The 23,272-nt window shown below is 47.9% G+C and overlaps 1 protein-coding gene and 1 long non-coding RNA gene across 2 annotated transcripts in view; both read left to right on the forward strand.

Annotated features, from left to right (window-relative positions):
• The window catches only part of ZNF451 (zinc finger protein 451), a 36,705-nt gene extending 18,697 nt beyond the window's left edge, over nucleotides 1–18,008 (forward strand). Inside the window, 9 exon segments of the mRNA XM_032215461.1 lie at nucleotides 5,836–5,960; nucleotides 5,962–5,987; nucleotides 7,291–7,438; nucleotides 8,464–8,723; nucleotides 8,726–8,843; nucleotides 8,845–9,648; nucleotides 9,650–9,782; nucleotides 9,784–10,038; nucleotides 17,874–18,008. Of these exon segments, the coding sequence (XP_032071352.1) occupies nucleotides 5,836–5,960; nucleotides 5,962–5,987; nucleotides 7,291–7,438; nucleotides 8,464–8,723; nucleotides 8,726–8,843; nucleotides 8,845–9,648; nucleotides 9,650–9,782; nucleotides 9,784–10,038; nucleotides 17,874–17,915 (1,911 nt within the window). The 3' untranslated portion in view covers nucleotides 17,916–18,008.
• A 1,756-nt stretch (nucleotides 18,009–19,764) lies between these two features.
• Nucleotides 19,765–21,776, forward strand: LOC116507379. The gene is made up of 2 exons (XR_004255195.1): nucleotides 19,765–19,858; nucleotides 21,710–21,776. It is a non-coding gene; the product is annotated as an uncharacterized LOC116507379 (long non-coding RNA).
• Nucleotides 21,777–23,272: the final 1,496 nt, after the last annotated feature.

Raw genomic sequence — 23,272 nt, forward strand, 5'->3', positions numbered from 1 at the left:
GTTCTCGATCTCAGCCCGCCACGGAGGAGCGTGCGACCGTGATTACACATGCGTTCGCTGCTTTCGCCTCCTACCCCACGCTGTTGCGGCGGCCATTTTTAGGCGCTTATTTTCCGTGCTGTTTGACAACGGCCATTACTGCTCAGCCATGCTTCACCAGGAGGCCGCTGGGTGGACAGAGGCCTTGTCCAGGGCCACCTGACTGGGCCTTGGCCACCTACATCGTATTCTAGGCGGCACTGGTGCCTGGGTCACTCGTGGCCTTTGCACCGGCGCAGGGAGGTTGTTCCTTGCCTTGCAGGTCCCCCTTTTTTTCCATTCATGGCCTGATCCTCCCTGCTCTCCTGGTGGGCCTTGCAGCCTCGGCTACAGGCCCTTACCATCTCCTGTGACTGTGACTGGTGAACACTGTCCATACTTTTGTTATGTCTGTGATTGTTTTTGTTATCAATACTTTTCCTCATGAACTGTTTTTTTTCTGTTTTCTTTCCAGCATAGCCAGTCAGAGCCTCCGGCCTTCCCACCATCTACTTGTATGTCTGCACACCATCTTGTGAGGTCATTGGCCATGGAGCTGCCCGGTCCATCAGGTTCCTTAGATGGTAGACCAGATCCTTCCCAGGCCCCTAGCAAGGGATCTCTCTCTACTAGGGGCGATGGGTCTGGCAGGGGCGGTGCAGGTGCCATGGGCAAACATTCCCCCAGGGCCCCATCCGCGGCCAAGGTCAAGGATGCTGAAAGGCGCCAACGGGCACCTGATAAACAGTTCAAAAAGGCCTGGCGCCAGGCCACCAAGGAGCCCCCCCAGTACAATCCTTCTGGGACTCCTTTGTCCTTCCCCTCCCACGGGGAGATCCTCAGGCCTTGATGGTTGAAGAGGTGGAGTCTCAAGATCTGTCTCCTGAAAGGTCACTGGCGGAACCCGTTTCTCCAGCTCCCTCTTGGGCTTACGAGCAGGGCCCCATCCCTGAGGACCCCATCCAAGATGATTTGCCCGAGGCTGTTCCCACCCATCTGGAGGAGCCCACTGCTCAGGACCCCGAGTCTGACCAGGAGCTCGAACTATCGGCCCACATGCAGGCCGTGGTTGCCCGTGCCATTGTCAAGGGCATCGTGAAGGGCATGCAGAAATGTGATCAGCTTTCAGTTGCTCCCAGCACCTCTCAACCCAGCCAGGGCGCCTCTCCCCCTGCTAAGCGGGTCTGTCACCCCTCCTTAGAATCTCTGAGGTCAGTGAGGCCTCCGCCCTTGAGGATCCTGACCAGGAAGGACAGGATCTCTCGGAGGACGAGGACACTCCCGCCCGATGCCCCCTGCCTTCTCAGGGTCTCAAGCCCAGTCTTTTTAAATCATCCTCCATAAGGTTAAGGCCGCTACCAGGGTTAGGATCAGCCCAAGCCTGCACAGGCCCCAGCTGACTCAACTCTGGTCAACCCTAACGCGGCCATGTCCGATGTTCCTACTCCTCAGCAGGAACTGTGCCGGTCCCTGGGTGTTCCTAGATCTTATTCAGCGCCAGTGGACCCAACCGGCCACGCTGTCCTCTCCAGCGAAGCGGACAAGAAGCTGTACCTATGGAACCTGCCCTGGAGGACATCCTGGTCCTTCCAGACGTGGATCCTCCCATAGCGGCCCTTACCTCCAATTCTTCCCTCCCCACCGACCTGTTGGAAGACCTTAAGGCAGAGGATAAAAAAGCGGAGAAGGCCTGCCGCAAGATTCATCTTGCAGCCGCTTGGGCCATTAAGGCGTCTTCCTCCGCATCCTTATTTAATAGGCCTCCATCATTTGGCTGCGTGAGCTATTGACCAAGCTCCCGGCGGGAGACATGCGTCTCCGCCAGGACATATGCAAGATTATTGCGGCTTCCCAGTATGCTGCGGATGCGTCCCTCAATGCCACCAAATTCGCATCCAGGGCCCCTAGCATCCAATGTTACATCCCGCCGCCTGATTTGGCTTCGACATTGGCAGGTGGATCAGAAAAATAAATGGAAGTTGGCTTCTGCCCCCTTTAAGGGGTCCAAATTGTTGGGGAGGTTCTGGATCCTATTGAATCAAAGGATAAGAGGAAGGTTCCTGCCGTCGCTATCCAAGAAGCAGGACCGCAAGTCCGCTCCTTATCCCAGAAGGTAGTCCTTTCGTTCCTCAGCCCTCCACTTCCTCCTTCACTTCCCCAAACAGACCATCCAGCCAATTGGGGGATAGGGCACAGGATAGACCCTCCTTTCGGGACAGGGGTAGGCAACAGTTTGGGTTTCGCAAGTACAACCACGGTGGGGCCTCTAACAGAGCTTTCCGCAAGTCCAAGTGACTGCCCGAAACACTTCGCCCATAGGTGGGTTGGCGCCAGTCTATTTGCCTCCCATTGGGCCCAGGAGGACTCCTGGGTCCTCCAGATTGTCCAGGGAGGGCCTCTCTCTGGAGTTCCTGTCCCCTCCACCTCGGAATTTCATCCAGTGCCCCTCTCCCTCCTGCCCTCTCAAGAGGGAGCTCATGAACCACGAGATCCTCCATCTCCTGGAGATAAATGCGATAGAGCAGGTGCCCCCCGACCAGGAGGGGAGGGGTTTTTACTCCATCCTTTTACTGGTACCCAAAACGGGGTGGGGGGCCATCTTGGACCTCAAGAACCTCAACAGGCACATCGCCTATCGGAGGTTCAAGATGCAGTCCCTCCAGGTCCATCCTGGCGGCGATCCGCCAGAGAGACCACCTCACCTCTATCAACCTAAAGGAGGCCTATCCACATCCCCATCCGTCCTCAGCACAGGAGGTTCCTGCACTTCTTTCTATGCTGGCCGACACTTCCAATACATGGCCCTTCCATTCGGCCTGTCGTCGGCACCCAGGACCTTCACAAAGGTCCTGGCAGTAGTAGCGGCCCAGCTCAGATGCAGGCCCATAAGGCTCCAATGCAACTTCATCCGGTCGTCGTCCAGGCAACAGGCCTTGTGGGACCTCCGTGTCACCATGAGGACCCTCAGGAGTCACGGGTTTCTCCTTAAACCTGGAGGAAAAGTCACCTTACCCGTACCACCAGACTCAACCACCTGGGGCGGTGATAGATACCTCTTGTGCAGGGTGTTCCTCTCCCAAGGACAGGTTAGAGGGCCTGGTGTCCATGACCCACAAGGTGATGCATGCCAGGCAGGTTCCTGTGGTCCTTCTGTCGCAGCTGTTGGGGAAAATGATCTCATGCAATCTCGATCGTTTCCCTGGGCCCGACTCCATTACAGGGCTCTACAAATGGCTTCTCCTTCCCCACCAGAGAGCCTGCAGGAGCAACTCACCCATGCTGGTGTGCATGTCCCCGTCGATGAAGAGGTCCCTCCGATGGTGGAAGTCATCTGCGCTTCTCAAGGGCCATCTCTTTTTTTATATATAATATATATTTTTTATTTTTTTTGTTACATAAACAACACATACCCACAACAGTGGGGGGAAAAAATCAAAACAAAAAAGGACAAAAAACAAAACAGAGGAAAAAAACACAAGTATATGTTATAAAAAGTATATCAGCTGGTTACAACAAGTTTTTGTGCATCTTCCATTAATTCATATTAATTCAAATATCTTAACTCAAATGTTTACCATATTAACATCATCATACCTCCACTTTTAGTTGACTACAGTTGTTTAAACATCCTTCATCCTTAACTATACCAAAGATTGGTCATCACCACGGACGCCAGCCTCACCAGCTGGGGGGCCCACATGAGTCATCTCGTGGTTCAAGGCAAGTGGTCCCCGACAGAGTCATCCTACAGCATCAACTTTCTGGAACTGCGTGGTTGGCCCTACGACACTTCCACCAGTCCATCCGCCATCGTCACGTACTATTGATGACGGACAATGTGGCCACCAAGGCGCACATCAACCGCCAGGGTGGCACCAGATCCAAGAAACTGATGAGGGAAGCGGAGACCCTGGGCCGCTGGACGGAAAGTCATTTGGCGTCCCTCCGCTCCGACCACATCTCGGAGTGGACAACACACAGGAGGACTGGTTAAGCAGGACCACCATAGATTCCTCAGAGTGGCAGCTGGACCCTGCGTCATCCACCCGGACAGGGTTGTCTTACGACTGGACCCCGCTCTTGTTCCAAAAGTGAATACTTGGTTCCACAGGGCGCAAGAAATCATCCTCCCTAACTTTTGCCCACGTCCGTCGCATCCTAGTGAGCACTCCTGGCACAAACTGGACGTTAGACGGGCTCTGAAGGTCTACACCTCCCGTACCTCGGAGTTCCGCAAGTCAGAGGCCCTCTTCATTTCATTTCATTCCAGCCAGGCTCCTTGGCAAGAAGGTCTCGTCTCCCACAGTAGGCTAAGGGCGTGCGTCGCTTCTGCCTACGAGAGCCAGTCCAGGGCAGTGGCACATTACTGCCCACTCTACGAGGAGCGCGGCCACCTCAGCAGCCTGGGCCACCCAAGCCTCGATAGACAATATCTCTAGGGCAGCTACTTGGTCTTCTCCGTCGCCCTTCGTCAAGAATTACAAACTGGACCTGTTTGCCTCGGCTGAGGCTTCTTTTGGCAGGAGGGTGCTCCAGGCAGTTTTCTCTGCGACAGAATCCCGGGACTCTGCTTCTATCCGCCCAGATGGACAATAACTTGGGTATGTCCCATTGCTTGGACTCTCCAAGCAGTGCACAGGACCATTGGCTTTCCTGAAGGGTCCTTTTCTGTGCACCGCGGGAGAGTCCAACCAGAACTGATCATTCTTGGACGCTTCTGCTCCATCCTCACGGTTCCAAACCATCTCAAAATTCTGGGGAGTGGCCACACCAGGAGGTGTGGTCAGGAAAAAAGTTCCTCAGTCCCAGGGCAATCAGACTGAATTAACCCATTGCTTGGACTCTCCTGCGGTGCACAGAAAAAGACCCTTCAGGTAAGCCAATGTTCTATCTATGAAACTGCAAATTTCATTATTTGCTAATTGAACTCCCCTTTTGCTGGGAGTTAATTTTCTATCTTCATCCAGAAAACAGGTTTCTCCTATGTTTTAAAGAATTGCCAGTTTTCTGGAAAAAAGTGGCATCTAGATTTAGGTAGGAAATAAACTTTGCTTGGCTTTTATTCACCATTCTTAAATATTCTTTCAATGAGACTTTATTCTGAATATTATAAATGAAGGGTTTCACTAATTTGAGAGTTTCATTGTTAATTCCTTCTGCCTGTTAGCTTTCAGCGAGGAAACAATGGTCAAGGAAACTAATTAAGGTTTTATTCTGCAGAGAGAGAGGGGGGACTGGGGGTACTTGGTTTCCATTGATAATTGGCTTCCTTGCTCTCCTAAAAAGAAGAAAGATGAAAGAGTAAAAATGGAGATGGAAAATACTGTAGTTGAAGTCTTAAATTGATGGAGCCTATCCTAAACTCTCTTCCCAGAGTTCTTTAGATTCTTCATAGTAGATCTGAATGAAACATGACATTTTTATGTGTCCCTTAAGGTTGGCAACCCTTAAAGGAGAACTTCTGATAAAAATAATATATATTTTTTATTTGTAAGGCTCAGTTTCAGATTTATCACAACAGATTTATACATTTTGATACGTTAAGTGGAAACAACGCAAATACCAAATTAAAATATGATGATCTTTTAAATATAAATCTTGGGCTAATCAATTTCTCTCATTCTAACTTATCTCACAAACTTGTATGAAAATATATACAAGAAAAGGTGTGTTGGATATGTTTGCGGCCTTGAGTTATTTGTAAACATAATAAAGGTGGCATACAAATAAATCAGTTTTACTGAAAACGTTCTCTCTCTGAAATCTCTTTCTTTTCCAAAACTTTCTCTTGCTTGTTTTATTCTTCCTTCCACTCAGGTTGGTGAAAATGATGGCCACGAGAGAAATTACCCCCCTCAGCTTATTCACTGCTTTGCGTGTCCTTGCTGTTTCCTCCTCTTTAGCGTAAGAGATGGATGTCTGCAGCATATGTCTGGGAAAAAATTTTTCTCAGGCTTTTAAATTGAACGGTATGTTTAACACGCACATATTTTTCTCTCTGATGGAAGTGGGTAATGAATAGATGGTTAGCTTATATTTTAATCTATGGTTACAAAGCTGCAGTATGTTCAAAAATTATTTTAGCAATAGCAGTTAGATTTATATACCGCTTCATAAGGCTTTCAGCCCTCTCTAAGCGGTTTACAGTGTCAGTATATTGCCCCCAACAATCCAGGTCCTCATTTTACCCACCTCGGAAGGATGGAAGGCTGAGTCAACCTTGAGCCGGTGAGATTTGAACTGCAGAACTGCAGTCAGCTGAAGTAGCCTGCAGTGCTGCATTTAACCACTGCGCCACCTCGGCTCTTTTCCATGTGTCTTAAGGAAATGTTCCAATCTGGAAATGTAGCTGAAAGGAGTTCTTATGTCTGTAATATTCCTTTTTTTTTATTCAAAATGGGCTGAAATTAGTAATTAAAATGCTCTCTGAAAAGAAAGTATTAAATGTTTTAGATAAAGGTGCGAAATAAGATAGAGACAGTCCAGTCAGGTTAAAATTTTCTTGAAGCGGAGAGATATTTGAGACTTAATTATAGCTTTTTTCAGGAAAAAAGACTTTCATTGTCATAGAACTGCAGAGCCTCACAACTAAGGATGTTTGCATTCTGTAGATCCTTCCAGCAATATGGGTTAGACTTATATACCGCTTCATAGGGCTTTCAGCCCTCTCTAAGCGGTTTACAGGATCAGCATATTGCCCCCAACAACAATCCGGGTCCTCATTTTACCCACCTCGGAAGGATGGAAGGCTGAGTCAACCCTGAGCCGGTGAGATTTGAACAGCTGAACTGCAGAACTGCAGTCAGCTGAAGTAGCCTGCAGTGCTGCATTTAACCACTGCGCCACCTCGGCTCTATACTACAAACCATAATTCAACATTGAATTTCAGCAATGAACAGCACCCGCTGGTTGATAGAGATTTTTTTTTAATGTGAATTGTGTATATGGTACAATATTAAGTAGATATTATTTCAGTGTTTCTCAACCTTGTCAACTTGAAGATGTCTGGACTTCAACTCCCAGAATTCCCCAGCCAGCATTCGCTGGCTGGGGAATTCTGGCAGTTGAAGTCCAGACATCTTCAAGTTGACAAGGTCGAGAAACACTGTATTATTTGCTTATAAAATCTTGTCTACATGCTCTGCATCAGATTGCTGATGATTTAGTGGGTTTCATAGAAAGATAGTGGTAAGGAAAAGGTGGATAAATTCTGTTTTGGGGCAGGAGAGGTTGGATTCCTCCTACGTAACCCTTCTTGTTGACTCATTGCAGATAAACCAGGGAACCCACTTCCGTTGCCTTTGCCAGCCTATGCAAAGAATCTCCTAACCGCCTTATGCAAAGAAGTTCCCTTCCAAGTACAATGCACAACCTGTCATCAGGTATTGCAGTCCCACATAGAGCTCACCGCACACTTCAGGTTTGTGAAGAACTTCCCGTTTATAAAATGCAATCACGGGCCAGTTTTTCTCCCTTCAAAATACCTGTTGGATGTCAGGCCCAATTATGTCCTGCCTTATGTGTAATTGGCTTACCCTTTGTATTTTAAAAGTGGAGGTGGTGGTTGTTGAATGATGAAAAGTAGAAAATTCAATTCACGTGTAATAAAAAAAAACTGCATTCTGTCTGCACTGCCTTTCCCAGATGCTCTTCCCAGCAGTGAAGACAGAAATGTTTTTCATGCATGGATTTCCAACATAGGTCTTTTATGTATTCATGGATTCCTACATTTAAAAGGTTAAAAAAATCGGATGAAAATTTGGAAATGGATACAACAAATTTCAGAGGAACAAATAGACTAAAAACCGGAACTCTTTCTGCTGGGAATAACCAAGGGGGAAATATAGAAAGAAAATTAAATACATACTAATACATCTTCTGACTACAGCTAGAATAGCGTTTGCCCAATGCTGGAAACAAATTAATATTCCCCCAGATGAATTAGTGATTCAGAAAATTTGGGATTGTGCAGAAATGGACAAATTAACACTTAAAATTAAAAGACAAAGAAGAGTCTGAATATTATAAAATTTGGGATAATTGGTACAAATGGTTGCAAAACAGGAATAAAATTAATTTAGCCAAGAAACAATAGAGAATGGATAGAACTGTAGATAAATGTATATAAATATAGAAGCGAATTAATAATTGATATGTACAGGTATGATGACGTAACAATGTTGATGTAATGATTGTAATGTTATGGAAGGAAAAATAATTTAAAAAATCTCAAAAATAAATAGATTAAAAAAACAAAGGGTGATGTTTCTTAGTGCTTGCTACAATCACTTCTAATGATTTATTTGCTAAGCTGGCCTTTGCTCAACAAATGGCATGTATTTGAATAATTTTGAAATGTTGAGAATATGGGATGTTTTTTTAGATGATCCTGAACAATTTTTGGATAGATGGCTGTAAATATGTTCCTGTATCTTTCCGTTTTAGAATCCATTGTCGTAATGCTGGCCCCGTGGCTGTCTCGAAGAAGTGCATCTCTGAAATTGCAGGAATACTGAAAGCTAAAGGTTTCTGTCAAGGTTGTGACACGTTGTTTGTCACTGATGACCAAATTATTCACCATCGTTGCAGAAATGTTGCCAAGATTAAACGTATCACCACAATGGAAGAATCCATATTATTATTTTGTCACACCAATGAACGGAATAAAAGAGCCCCTCACCTGCAAAATAACGCAAGCCTTTTGAAACTTCTCTGAAGAGACATTTGGAATTGAACGGCGAGAAGAATGAAACCATTTCAAAATGGAAAAAGGATTTGCGAGGCGGTAGCGAAGCCATTCACAGAGCTCCCACGGTCAAAAGCTGGGTGCCAGTGTGATCTGGCCTTTCCTTCTGAAGAGTTGGCAGAAAAGCACATTTTTTCTGAAAACAGGATCTGCTACAAGTGCAGCGTATGTGGGAAACTTGCAGAAAATCCGAGCATTATCCGCTTGCACATGAGCCGTTTCCACGGGGGAGCACATTTGACTAACTTCATCTTCTCATGCCAGATTTGCAATGTAGCTCTTCAGAAAGAGGAAGATGTCCTTATCCACGTAACAGGACTTCATGATGGACATAACTTCTATTTTGAGAAGGTCACTGCTGAAGGGGAGCTAACAATACCTTCCAATTCACAGTACGGCCCTTGTACTAAACAAGAAGGCCAAACTTCAAGCCTCCTTGAACTTTCTCCAGAGCAGACTCAGATGGAGGTTGATGAGAGTCCTCCCCAGTGGCAATGTAAGATATGTGAGGAAATATTTAACTCCGAGGACAGCGTGAAACAACATTGCAAATCGCTCGAGAGTCATCATCATCACAGGTACAGTTGCGGCTTGTGCAAAATGACTTTTCGGAAAATGGAAACACTGCAGCGACACTGCCAGGGAAAACACAACAACGTTGTACAGATGAAATACTTCTGTGGGTTTTGCGGCGACCTCTTCTTTGACGTTGAGGAGGAATTTTTACTTCACTTCAAGTGCATGCATAGCATGGATTACGTGTGTGTGTCCGAGGCAGCAGAAACCTCAATCAAAAATGAAGAAATCCTAGAAGAAGGTAGCCTTCTAAACTGTGGTTGTCGTGAGAAATATGTTTGCAAAAAAAACAGGAAGCTTGACCACAAAATGCCAAGAAGCCATGTTGGAAAAAGGAAACATCTGGTTTCGTTGCACTTCATGCTCTGCTACAACGCAAACCTATTCTGATATGGTGGCTCATATCACGAGCCACCCGAGCGAACAAACGGCTCAAGATTTCTGTTGTAGTCCGATGTGGCTCATGTAACAAACATTTTAATAGTATCGCTATTGCACATCAGCACTTCCATGATAAACACTGTTTTTTACAAAAGCCTCAAATATCTTTTGGGCCGCAAGCAGAAAATAATGTCTTCCACTTCTCTGCTGTGAGCTCCTGTTCAGAGGATGTAACTTCAACACGTTCTTCAGATGTAAAAGGCTGGACGATGCAAAGAAAGAACGAGAGAGGAAGCATTCTGAATCAAGTGAACAAGGTAGGGGGGGATTCAAACCATGCACCGCTAATGAGACTGATGAAGAGGCAGTGCAAAGCATTTGATAAAATTTGATAAGCCAAATTATTAAGCAATGCAAATTTTGTTTATGTAGTAATCAATTGACATTACTGTAACGCGCTCTACATGGGGCTGCCCTTGAAGAGTGTTCGAAGACTTCAGTTAGACCAGAACGCAGCGCGCGAGCGATCGTGGGTGCACCCAGGTACACCCACGTTACACCTATCCTCCGCGAGCTGCACTGGCTGTCCATTAGTCTCCGGACTCGCTTCAAGGTGCTAGTCGTTACTTATAAAGCCCTACATGGCATCGGACCTGGGTACCTGAGAGACCGCCTCCTGCCAATTACCTCCCATAGACCGATCAGATCGCACAGACTAGGCCTCCTCCGGATCCCATCTGCCAGCCAATGTCGGCTGGCGACTCCCGGGGGAGAGCCTTCTCTGTTGCAGCTCCAGCCCTCTGGAACGAGCTCCCCGTGGAGATCCGGACCCTTACTACTCTCCGGCCTTCCGCAAGGCCACGAAGATCTGGCTGTTCAGGCAGGCTGGGGGGCTGTTGAAATAGCCAGCCCCACGGGAACTATGAATGTTGTGTATTTTAAATTGTTGTTTGTCTATTTATCCCCTTCCTTTGTTTATTGTAAGCCGCCCGGAGTCCTTCGGGAGTGAGCGGCATACAAGACCAATAAAATACCAAAAATACAGAAACTTTATTTCGGTTATTGACGCGCTAATAAAATGTAATCTTTGGCAAGGGCCAGTAATAATATATTTAAATCTTTTGCCTTTATTAGAAAATAGAATTAAGAGATGCTAGGGTTGAGGAAGGAAATAAACATCAATAAAACAGCAGACTCTGTCTGAGAACTGACAGTCGCACCAGCTGTAGAGCCTCCTTTGGTACAGTGATCGCTTGTAAACAAGCATTTTCACCTTGGTTCAGAACATTGTGGAGCCTCATAGTGGGATATTTTTGTGCTTTGTTAACACCTGTTACAGAGCTTAGCTAATATTTATGAGGAGAATAGGAGAAAACTTATTGTTTTTCCTTAGGCCCATATTGTCTACTCCTAAGATAGGCAACATTATCTTCTTAACAGACAATGGCCAATATAATCAAATTAGTTTGGAAGTTTATTAGCATTTGTATGCCGCCCACTCCCAGGGGGACTCTGGGCGGCTTACAAACAACCAGGGAATAAAAATTAAAAATAGAAATACAGTTATTTAAAATTACACAACATACATACCACTTAAAATGGGGCTGGATGCTGATCAACAGCCCCAGGCCTGCCGGAACAGCCAGGTCTTAGTAACTTTACGGAAAGCCGGAAGAGAGTAGTGAGAGTCCGGATCTCTACGGGGAGATCATTCCATAGGGCCGGGGCAGCAACAGAGAAGGCCCTCCTCCGGTGGGTCGCCAGCTGACATTGACCCGCCGATGGCACCCGGAGGAGGCCCAATCTGTGTGATCTTATCGGTCTTTGGGAGGTAAATGGCAGGAGGCGGTCTCTCAGATAACCAGGTCCTAAACCATGTAGGGCTTTAAAAGTAACGACTAGCACCAAATTAACCCTTTAAATTCCGAGAAGTGTCCTTGCAAATCCTCCTGGTGTTATTCCCAGTTGGGCACGATAGTGTAAATCAGAACCATTCTCCTGTGTGCTGCTCCGGGAATCCAATCACGGGTTAACTTAGCCCTCTAGCCTTGAGACTGAGTATGCAAATATCAAAGTCACGCCTCCTCTGACTGGACTTCCGTTTCCTTTTCAGTTCTATTACTCAGTCCAAAGCCTACGAGACTTATTTTCAACGCTCTCTTGATTAATTGCTAATTTTTCAAGGTTAATGATGATTTTACTTGGTTTTCACTGTGGATTTCTTGATGGATTGGAGGTAAGGCGGCAGATTTCTGCCAGCCGATTCCTCCCTCGCTATTTCCCTTGAAGGGATATGATCGCTACAGCTGGAGTGGGGCGTTCTCCGCCTGTCCTCCCTTAACTTCAGCGCGCAAGGAAGCTGAGTCTCCCAGCGCTGCCCTCCATGCCGGATAGCACCCGCCCGCGAGCGCGGTCAGATCCGAGGCTGTGGCTTGTCGGAGCGGCCTCCCCCTCCTCCCCGCCTCCCTCCTTGTGCCCTCGCTGGAGCGGCTGCCGGAGGATTACATGGATCGGCTGTTTGGGAATTTCCCCTGCGGTTTCTTTGAATTTCGCGCCTTTGATGCCGGTTGCCTTATTTGGAAGCGTTTTTCACGCATGCGCAGTAATGCCTGGGATGAGAAGGCAGAATTTGCCCGCGCGTTTGAGCTTGCGCACTGCTTCCGCCCTCCCTTTTCCCTCACTCGAGTTTGCTGACTCAGGAAGGAGGTCGCTTCTCTTGGTCTCTGCTTCCACGTGGCGTTCTTGGCGAGGGCTTTCAATTGCATTCCTTTGTTTCGCTGATTGAGCTCTTTCAAATTCATATCATGGCTGATCAATCGGTAATGCAAGGTACTGTTGGGCCAGTTTCTGAGCCCCGCTCCCCTGGCGAGGGGGGGGGCAGCCCTGGGCCTAGTAGGGCCGCGACCAGGGCCTCTACTAGCAGGCCTCGAGCCTCATCTGCTGTTCGGGATAAGTCGCACAAGCGCAAAGACAAAGCCAAGGTTCCCCCCAAGGCATCTGGGGCTCCCATTTCTTCCCCTCCGGTTCTGGTTCAGCAACCTGTGTCTCCGGTGAGGGTCGTTGAGCAGGGTTGGTCCCCTGATATTCAGCTTCCCCAGGGCCCTACTCCTGAGGTAGGGGTTTTCGGGCCTCGATCCCCCCCAATTATTTCAGAGGCTAGTGGGGCTTCTCTTCGTTCGCCTCCGCGCGCTGGGCCTTCTGCCACGTTCACCCCCACAGCTGCGGGCCTCAGGCCTCTGGAGGGCCAGGATTTGGGCCTGCCTGCTGATTTTTACAGCATGATCTCAGAGGCTATTTCCAGAGGGGTGGATGCGGAATTAGCGCGTAGATCCCAGGCCTCCAGGCCTACTCTAGCCTATTCAAGCCTGGCTCCCCAAGCAGCACAAGGGGATTCTTCCATTCTGCAAACTGATCCTCCTTCCCCTTTACACTCTGTGTTTAGCGCACAATCTCCCTTAGTGGAGGAAGGTGAAATCCAGGATAGGGAACTCTCTGGTGACGAGGGCTTTCCTGTGGACCAGCCTCCGGCCCCTGGGCTATTCAGGCACACTCTTTTCAAATCCCTGCTGTATAAGGCCAAGACTACCGCCCACATGGGGGAAGAAATTTCTGCAGAAAGTGCTGCTGTGGGCCTGGATGCCACCGAGCGGCTCTTTGCTGAGCAGGTGGCTCTGCAAGATTTTATTCCATCCCCTAAGCTCTTTCTTGATTTAATCCAAAAGCAGTGGGATGAGCCGACCGCAGTTAAGCCCCTGGGTCTGGTGATAGGAAGCTTTTCACATCTTCTCCAGAGTTGGAGGCTCTCCTCCAGTTTCCCACAGTGGATGCTCCCATCGCCGCTCTTGCTTCACCGGCGTTAATTCCTTCTGAAATTTCAGAAGGATTGAAGGCCGAGGACCGCAAGGCCGAATCGGTCATTCGCAAAACTCATCAGGCAGCAGCGTGGGCCTTGCGCTCAGCTACTGCAGCTTCCTTCTTTAATAGGACTTCCTTAGTTTGGCTGAGACAACTACAGGAAAGGCTGGACCCGGAGGAACTGCGCCTCCATCAGGATGTCACCAAACTGATAGCGGCCCTAGAGTTTTCCGCTGATGCCACCCTTAGCGCGGCAAAATTTGCATCCCGAGCTGTGGTTTCCAATGTGGCTTCTCGCCGTTTGCTCTGGCTCCGCCACTGGCAAGCTGATATCAAGTCTAAGTGGCGTCTAGCATCCACGCCCTTTAAGGGCGGGGCCTTGTTTGGTTCAGTGCTGGATCCCATTCTCATTGAGACTCGGGATAAACGTAAGGTGCTTCCCTCCACAAGTGCCCGTGTGACCAGGAGACCACAGCCTTATAGTAGACGGCAGCCCTTTCGGTCTGGGGACTCGGGGTTTACTTCCGCCCCTATGTCCCCGGATATTCCAGGGGGTTCCCCAGGCACAGGATCGTGGCCAGGACCGACCTGGGGCCAGGACAGGGGGCGCCAGCAGAGTCAGGCGCAGAGTGACGGTCATTCCGAGGAGCGGGCAACCGATCCTTTCGCAGATATCGCTGACTCGCAGGAGGTAGGGCCCATAGGAGGACGTCTCTTGGCCTTCGCCCACCAATGGCGGAGCTCACGTCAGACGCCTGGGCCCTTCAAGTAGTGAGTTTGGGTTCTCACGCTAGAATTTCTATCCATTCCCCCGAGAAGGTTCATCAGGTGCCCTGTGCCCAGGTGCCCGTCAAAAGCGGCGCCTTATGGACACCGAGATATCTCATCTTCTCACCATCAGGGCCATAAACCAAGTTCCCAAAGGGCAGGAGGCCTAGGGTTTTATTTCCATCTTGTTCCTGGTACCAAAGAACTCCGGTGGATGGAGGGCAATCCTAGATTTGAAACAGCTCAATCAGTATATCAAATACCAAAAATTCAAATGCAGTCTCTAAAGAGCATATGGCTCCATCCGCCAAGGCGACTGATGACTTCCATAGACATCAAAGAAGCGTACCTCCATGTGCCCATTCATCCGGCACATCGGAAGGTTCCTGCGGTTTTCACTTCAACGGCCGTCATTATCAATACCGGGCCTTGCCATTCGGCCTCTCCTCGGCCCCCGCGCACGTTCACCAACTTCTGGCAGTATTGGCAGCTCCCTTCGTTCAATTCCAATACGCATCAATTGTTATTTGGACGACGTGTTGGTGCTGTCGTCCTCGCGGAGATCAGGCCCCCGAGACCTGCGGGTCACGAGGACGCATTGCGAAACCATGGATTTGTCCTCAACCTGCCCAAGAGCCACCTGCGCCCAACCACGTCCCTCCTTCATCTGGGAACCACCATCAACTCGATGTCGTGCGAGGTTTTCCTGTCCCCGGAAAGGAGGCAGAACATATACCACCTGGCGCATCATGTGCTATCTCATCGGCGGATACCGCTGCTGTCGCTGTCCAAGCTGCTAGGGAAGATGATCTCCTGCATCAGCGTGGTGCCCTGGGCCAGGTTCCATGCGCGTCCTCTCCAGTGGTTCCTGCTGCCCTTCCAAAGAGCGCATACCAGTCATTCCACATCAAGGTGCAGCTCCCGGGCAAGGCCAGGCGATCCCTGCATGGTGGATGTCGTCCAGGCTCCTCCGGGGATGTCCATTCCAGGAGCCAGACCGCGTTCAAGTTACAACGGACGCCAGCTTATTCGGATGGGGGGCCCATGCCCTGGACAAGGTGGCCCAGGGTCGATGGTCGGAGCAGGAGCTGGCGAACAGCATAAACTGCTGGAGCTGCGGGCCATCCGTCTGGCTCTCCTGGAGTTTCGGGATATTGTATCTCATCGCCATGTGTTGATCTTGACCGACAATGTGGCCTCCAAGGCTCACATCAAACCGCAAGGGGGAACGCAGTCCAGAGCTCTGATGCTGGAAGCGGAGAGGTTGTTCCATTGGAGCGAGCCCAGACTCTCATCGATTCGGGCGGAGCACACTCTCGGGCGAAGCCAACACTCAGGCGACTGGCTGAGCAGAGCGACGGTGGATCAAGGGGGAGTGGCAGCTCCACCCCATTCTCTTCCAGGAACTCTCTCACCGCTTCGGCCTGCCCGAGGTGGATCTTTCGCTCACCCGCACAACGCACAACTTCCCCGGTTTTACTCCCGATACCAGACCCGGGGGCGGAGGGAAGTAGACGCTCTACGCAGCCGTTGGCCGGCAGGCCTTCTTTATGCTTTCCTCTCTCCCGATCCTTCCGTCGGTCATTCAGAAGATCTTGGCAGAACAGGCGGAAGTGCTGCTGGTCGCTCCATGTGGCCCAGGCGTCCCTGGTACGCAGACCTCGTCATCTGTCCGTTTCGCGTCCTTGGAGGATTCCGGACGACAAGATTCAGCTCCACCAAGGGGCTCTCCTGCACCCGGGCCCTCAGCTGTTGCAGTTAGCCGTGTGGCACGTGAGCGGAGATGCTAGCGGCCCTCCACTATTCGGACGAAGTCATTTCTACAATTCAAGAGGCCCGTCGCCCGTCGACTACCCGTATTTACGAGGCTACTGGCAGGCCTTCTGCAGGTGGTGCCGGCGCACCGGGGTCGATCCCATCAAGGCCTCGGTTGCCCCAAGTTCTGGATTTCTTGCAGTCCGGCCTCAACAAGGGGTTGGCACCAACCAACTTCGCCGTCAGGTCACAGCCTTGTCGACGGTGGTCGGGGTGGCCAAGGCCGCTCCTTATCTCAGCACTCGCGAGTTCGAACCTTCCTTAAGGGTGCTTCCAACTTACGACCGCCGACGGTACATCGTTACCCACGTGGAATTTGACCTTGGTTCTCAGGGCTCTAACAGCTGCCCCCTTTGAGCCTTTACATTCCATCAGCCTCCGCTTGTGGACACTCAAGACGGGCCTTCCTGGTGGCCATAACGTCGGCAGCGAGGGTGTCGGAGCTAGCAGCTCTTTCTGTTCGTGCGGATCTTTGCATCTTCCACCCGAACAGGTAGTGCTTCGCTTGGATCCGACCTTCCTTCCAAGATAAACTCATTGTTTCACAGATACTCAAGAACTTGTCGCTGCCGGACTTCTGTCCTCACCCGCTCTCACCCGCAGGAGCGTCAGTGGCATCATCTGGATGTTCGCAGAGCTCTTCGTCGCTATGTGAAGCGCACGGCGTCGTTCCGGAGATCGGAAGCTCTGTTCGTCTCCTTCCAGCCATCTTCAATGGGACAGAAGGTATCCTCCCACACCATCGGCCGATGGTTGAAAGCTTGCATTGCGTTGGCGTATGACACCCACCCAGACCGGTTCCAAGGCGAATCACTCCTCATTCCACCAGAGTGCGGCCACCACAGCGGCCTGGGCGACGCAAGCGTCTGTAGAAGAGATTTGCAGGGCGGCCACTTGGGCATCCCCTTCGCCTTTATTCGCCACTACAAGATTGAGGTCTTCGCCTCGGCTGAGGCGTCCTTTGGGCGGAGAGTGTTGCAAAGGGTCCTTCCGTCTGCGGAGGAGCCTGACCAGCTTAGCTCCCGCCCTGGGAGTTCATTGCTTTGATATATCCCATGATTGGATTCCCGGAGCAGCACACAGGAGAATGACCGTTGTCTTACCTGAACGGTCCTTCTATGGGTGCTGCGAAGGGAATCCAAATCCGCCCGCAGCTTCGGCTGGTCAGGGCTCCGTTTTGATTGTGACTCTGTGACTTGTTACTGACTGGACTTGACTCTGTAGGCCGGATGACTTGCGGCTTGTTTGAGGATTGACATAATGCTTCCTTCGGTGGACTTCGTAAAGAACTGAAAAGGAAACGGAAGTCCAGTCAGAGGAGGCGTGACTTTGATATTTGCATACTCAGTCTCAAGGCTAGAGGGCTAAGTTAACCCGTGATTGGATTCCCTTCGCAGCACCCATAGAAGGACCGTTCAGGTAAGACAACGGTCAATTCAAGACCTTACAAAGATTTGGCTTATCTGCCTTTTCTGATTTTGAAAGTAATCATCTAAAGGTCAGAAGGACCTCATTTGATAACGTGGAGTGTATTGTGTATTAAAGGAGTGTTTTTCTACAAAAATATACTGTGTTTTTATGGCTTAAACTCATATTGAGTCTTGAGAACCATTACCTTTTAAAAGCTGTATGAAACATACACCAGCATATCTACAATTGAAGAAATGCATAAAACATTTTTGGCTATTCTTTTCTCCCTCTTTCTTACCTATAGATGAAGGCAATCTTCCTGACCTGGATTACTTATGCACCATGACTCATATTGTTAATGATGGATTTAGATAACTGGGGAGCTTTTTTGGATCAACTGCCTGCAACCCTCAATCAAGGGAACTTTGTTTGGGGCTTTCAGGGGTAAGGAAAGGGGTTAACAGTTAATTGTATTGTATTTTATTATTTGTATGCCACCCTTCTCCGGGAGGACTCAGGACAGCGAACAATTCAAGGGGGGAAAAAAGGGGAACATAAAAGACAAAATACAAATAATAAAAGTAGACAACAGTCGCACAACCATGCATGTCGAGAGGGGAGGGAACTCATCACCCCCAGGCCTGCTGCAAGCCAGGTTTTGACGGCTTTTCGGAAGGCCTGGAGAGAGGGTGAGGGTCCGAATCCCTGCGGGGAGTTCATTCCAGAGGGCCGGAGCTGCCACAGAGAAGGCCCTCCCCCGGGTAGTAGCCAGGTGGCATTGGCTGGTAGATGGCACCCGGAGGAGGCCAACCCTGTGAGATCTAATGGGTCTGTGGGAGGTAATTGGCAGCAGGCGGTCTCTCAAGTATACAAATGTACAACAGTAGAAGTTTCACAATATATAAACGGGCAGCTTGGCAAGACTCACCTACCAAGTGGGCAATGGCAAGTCCTTTGTTGACTCCCAACACCTGCACAAGTCCCTTCTTGGCAAGATTTTGAAAGTGGAGTTGCATTGGCCTCTTTGACAGGGCTGAGAGTGAGTGACTGGCCCACGGTCTCTCAAAGACAGAACTAGAACTCACTGTCATCCAATGTCTAGTTTCAGTAAAGGAGAATATTTGTAGCTTGGGGTTGAATGCGTGGTCTTGGTGCATACTGAGCTTGGTTATTTTCTTGCAGATGTTTGTTACCTAGACTAGTGTTCTGAACCCCCCTCGTCCCACTCCGAGCCAAAGATAAGTTATGGCATTTAATTAACAGACAGACAGGTCCTTGGCAGCAAACGGCACAGACAAGCTTGGGCAGCAATAAACAGAGATAAGGCTTGGCAGCAATCCAGCCTGCCAAACTCAAAGTAATGTCCTCCGACATTCAATCCTGCGTTGACTTCTGCAAAGAGGGGCGTGTGTACAAGGAGTCCTTTTTATAGTCTGGAGAGGAGCCTAATGACCACCAGCTGAGTGCAATAACCTACTGTAACTGCGCAACTGCTCCTGATGCCTATTAGCTCTTCGATGGCGTGCATCAGGAACAACTCACTGCTGGCTTCTGGATCACTCTCCCTTTTCTCCTCCCCACTGGTCCAAGGCTCAGGCGCCTCCTGGTGGCCAACCAGCCTCTCTGCGCCCTGCTAGGAGTTGGAACCCTGTCCAGGGTCCTCCAGAGCCGACTCATAGGCCCCTCGCTGTCGGAGTCTGGTGGCAGCTCCAACGGCTCCTGCTGGGCCACAACAACTAGGTATCATCATCAGTGTTAGTCTAGCTCTGATGATGTTAGTTTGGCAATGAAATGTCTGCAAGAGAACACCAAGATCAGAGAGCATGAGAACCCCTTATTTCTAGTCTGGATCCTTAACCACTAGGGCAAACTGACTCTTATATTAATCTGGTTTTATTACAAAATTTGTGCCTCCATTAACTAACTGGCCACTAGCTGATTGGGGTTAAGAATGATACAATCTGTATATAATCCTCCAGTAAGACTGTTGGCATTGGGAATATATAATCCAGTGCTTACCAAATATATGCACCATAGATTAACAATTATTGGTTACAGTTTTTTTTAGTGATGTCACCTCTGAAACTTTTTAAAAATTCCTTTCACCGGGCAGTTTAGATATTTCTAATGATTACTCCATTCCTCTTTCATTGCTTAGGTGGACATAGCAATTGGAACCCCCCGTGAACTGCAAGGTCTTTAATTACCTTAACAAAATTGGGTGCTTCTTTCTTCATCCACGCTGTGGTTAGAAGGAGAGAGGCTGCCGATTTTGCAATCTGTGTGCATGTAAGTCTTCAGGTTTTGTACTGATCAATAACTTAAGGCTCTGTAATGAGGCTGTAGACGAACAAATGGCCATTAGGAGGGAGAATCAGAATTTTCTGTATGTCTTTATTTTCCCTGCATCTATCCATGTAGTTACTAAGAGTTGAAGCAACTGATGGCACATAATATATCAAAAATGGTTCCACCACAAAAACCGCGCTCGATAAACCGCGTCGCTGACGTCATCAACAGGGCGACAACAGCATGGAGACAGAAGCACGCTGTAAACCCTAACCTAAAATTAACCCCTAAACCTAAACCTAACCCCTCTAAACCTAATCCTAAACCTAAACCTTAACCTAACCCTAAACCTAACCCTTACCTTAAGTTGAATCGGCTTGCTTTTCAAAGCGCTATTTAAAGCGCCTTCTTTCTCCGCGCTGGCTGTTGTCGCCCTGTTGATGATGTCAGCGACGTGGTTTAATCGGGCGCGGTTTAGTCGAGCGCGGTTTTGACAGATCACGATCAAAAATACTTTTCCCTCTAGTGGTCATTGGCATTCTTGCAAGGTATTAAGGAAGCCCTAATTTAAGGCTAGTTAATTTAATTTTAACATATGTGAAAAGCTCTTCATTTTTTTCTTACCTAGTATACTTCGCATCAGTCAGTGATTGGAGTACTTATAATTGAAGCCAATCATGGCTTAATTTCTGATAATTTCTCTTCAACGTTATTTTAAATTATTATACCCAAATAAGATGGATAAAACTTCTAAAATAATATATGATAAGTGTTTCAGATCACTATGTGTATAATTAGCATAATCATTCCATCCTTTTAGTTCCTTTTTTGCAATTATGAAAGTGCTTATTTCTACTATCCTTTAGTATTAAATCATTAATGTTAGAATTAATTAATTCAAATTACTTTCTATCTTTTTATAACATAAAAGTAACTGCTTTTACTTTACATGTAGATACTTATAGAAAGATTGCTTTAAAATTATATTGACATACAAGTGTCACTTTAATATTGGCTGATATCAAATAAACCAATACCTTTAAAAATCTTAAAATTCAGGAATTCAGCATAACTAGGAATTACATTTCAGAGCATGAATATGTATTTCAAGCTAGTTGATTAACTATTCTTTTTTGTAATATATAATGATCCATAACATTATGCATCAGTTTTTGCTTACCCGTTATTATTTTTTCCACAAAGAACATGTGAGAAAGGAAGGAAATATTGGAGTGTATTTCCCGAGGCATAATAGATTCACTTTAAGGTTTTGGCTTTCATTTTAAGCAGAATTGATTTCTTTCTCTCATGAACTGACTAATACTGTGTAGAGAACCATAACTTAAGGCAAGAGAGAGATTGCAAGGAAAGAATTATGGACACATCAATTCCTGGGGGAGGAGTTTCCTTTTGGGGATATGTTGGCTGGGACAATAGCCGAAGTGGCGCAGTGGTTATAGTGCAGCACTGCAGGCTACTTCAGCTGACTGCAGTTCGGCGGTTCAAATCTCACCGGCTCAGGGTTGACTCAGCCTTCCATCCTTCCGAGGTGGGTGAAATGAGGACCCGGATTGTTGGGGGCAATATGCTGACTCTGTAAACCGCTTAGAGAGGGCTGAAAGCCCTATGAAGCGGTATATAAGTCTTTTTTTAAAAAAAAAAAAGACATGGCTAGTCTATTCCTCTCTGTAAATCCACAGAGTTGTCATCTGTCAGTAATTAAAGACCGAGAATCATTTTGTTATTGCTTGGAAGTCTCACTTTGTAATTTGTCACTTTGTACAATATATCTTGCTAAGAGATCTTAAGCCGTTTATGCTTCTAGTTTTACACAATAACGTTTTTTCACAGGTGGGTCGCCTAGATGAATATCTGCCAAAACATATTCCTTTCACCATTCTTCTGGAGACAAAAGCTTTCTAGAACTGGAAGATCAACTTAAGATGACTCAGCGGATCACGCGCATTCTAGACCCACATAAGATTGATGGCGACATGATGTGTGTTATATTAAACAGCATTTCAGATACAGTCAAGGTTTGTTTCCATTCAGTGCGTTGTCTATTAATAGAAACAAATGGAACAAATAATACTGATTGAGACATTTTACAGTATTCCTGTTGAAGGGTAGCATGGTCATTCCTGGTAGAGTTTCATTAACTTATTGTGCTCCCTTATTGTCATGGCAAGATTAAAAGAGCCGAGGTGGCGCAGTGGTTAGGGTGCAGTACTGCAGGCCACTTCAGCTGACTGTTATCTGCAGTTCAGCGGGTCTAATCTCACCGGCTCAAGGTTGACTCAGCCTTCCATCCTTCTGAGGTGGGTGAAATGAGGACCCAGACTGTGGGGGGCGATATGCTGACTCTGTAAACCGCTTAGAGAGGGCTGAAAGCCCTATGAAGCGGTATATAAGTCTAACTGCTATTGCTATTGCTAAAACCAATGCAGGAAGAAAGAGGGATTTCTTGAGACCAGAAGGAAATTATTTGCTATTAGCTGTCACTGGACTAGGCTGATTATTCCTTACTATTTTTTCTTGGGCCTTGAACAAAGGATGACACGTTCTCCTTCCCCAGTTTGCTTGCTTGCTTGTTTCTTTATTAGATTTTTATGCCTCCTTTATTATTTTAACAAATAACTCCAGGCGGTTTACTATACCTAATTCTCTCTCTCCCCATCCCCATAACTCAAGTCCCAAAGATGCTTTTTCCATGTCTTTGGATTTTTTTTTTTCTTTGAAAATGTTTCACTCTCATCCAAGAAGTTTCTTCGGTTCTTGGATGAGAAGTGGAACTTCCCTTCTCCCTCCCCCACAAACCCTACCCCCCAGCTTGCCTTTTGGGAAAAAGCAGCTTTGGGACAACCATGACCTGGGTGATTGAGAATCCCCATAAACATAAACCCCGTGAAGTGCGTGGGGCTTAGAAAGAGTGACTGTTATCAGAAGTTTCTGCAAGAGAAGGGCAGAGACTCCCTATAGCTATTCCTTTTCTGAGTGCTGTGCTGTGTCTTGATCAGTGGTGGGTTTCAAAAATTGTTCAAACCTACTCTGTGGGTGTGGCCTCCTTTGTGGAGTGGCTTGCCGCCCATGTGATCGGATATGAAGATGCCGACGACACTTGTCGGAACCACCTTAAATCACCTCCCACACAGCACTGGCATCCATAAGAATAAGATGCAAACTTGTTTTTAAAAGGCATCTTTGGTTTGCGTTAAAACAACTTCAAACACACGCAATGTTCTGATTGCACCACAATGCAGTATCATCCTTACCTTCCACAGAGGCACTGAGTTTTATAATAGGAGCATGAGAGTGTAGAATAATCATATCCAAGGACCAGTGGTGGGTTTCAAAAAAATTGGAACCTCTTCTGTAGGTGTGGCCTGCTTTCCGGGTCCACTGGTGGAACCTCTT

The sequence above is a fragment of the Thamnophis elegans genome, chromosome 4 (assembly GCF_009769535.1).
Source record: "Thamnophis elegans isolate rThaEle1 chromosome 4, rThaEle1.pri, whole genome shotgun sequence".
In the NCBI taxonomy this organism is placed as follows: domain Eukaryota; kingdom Metazoa; phylum Chordata; class Lepidosauria; order Squamata; family Colubridae; genus Thamnophis; species Thamnophis elegans.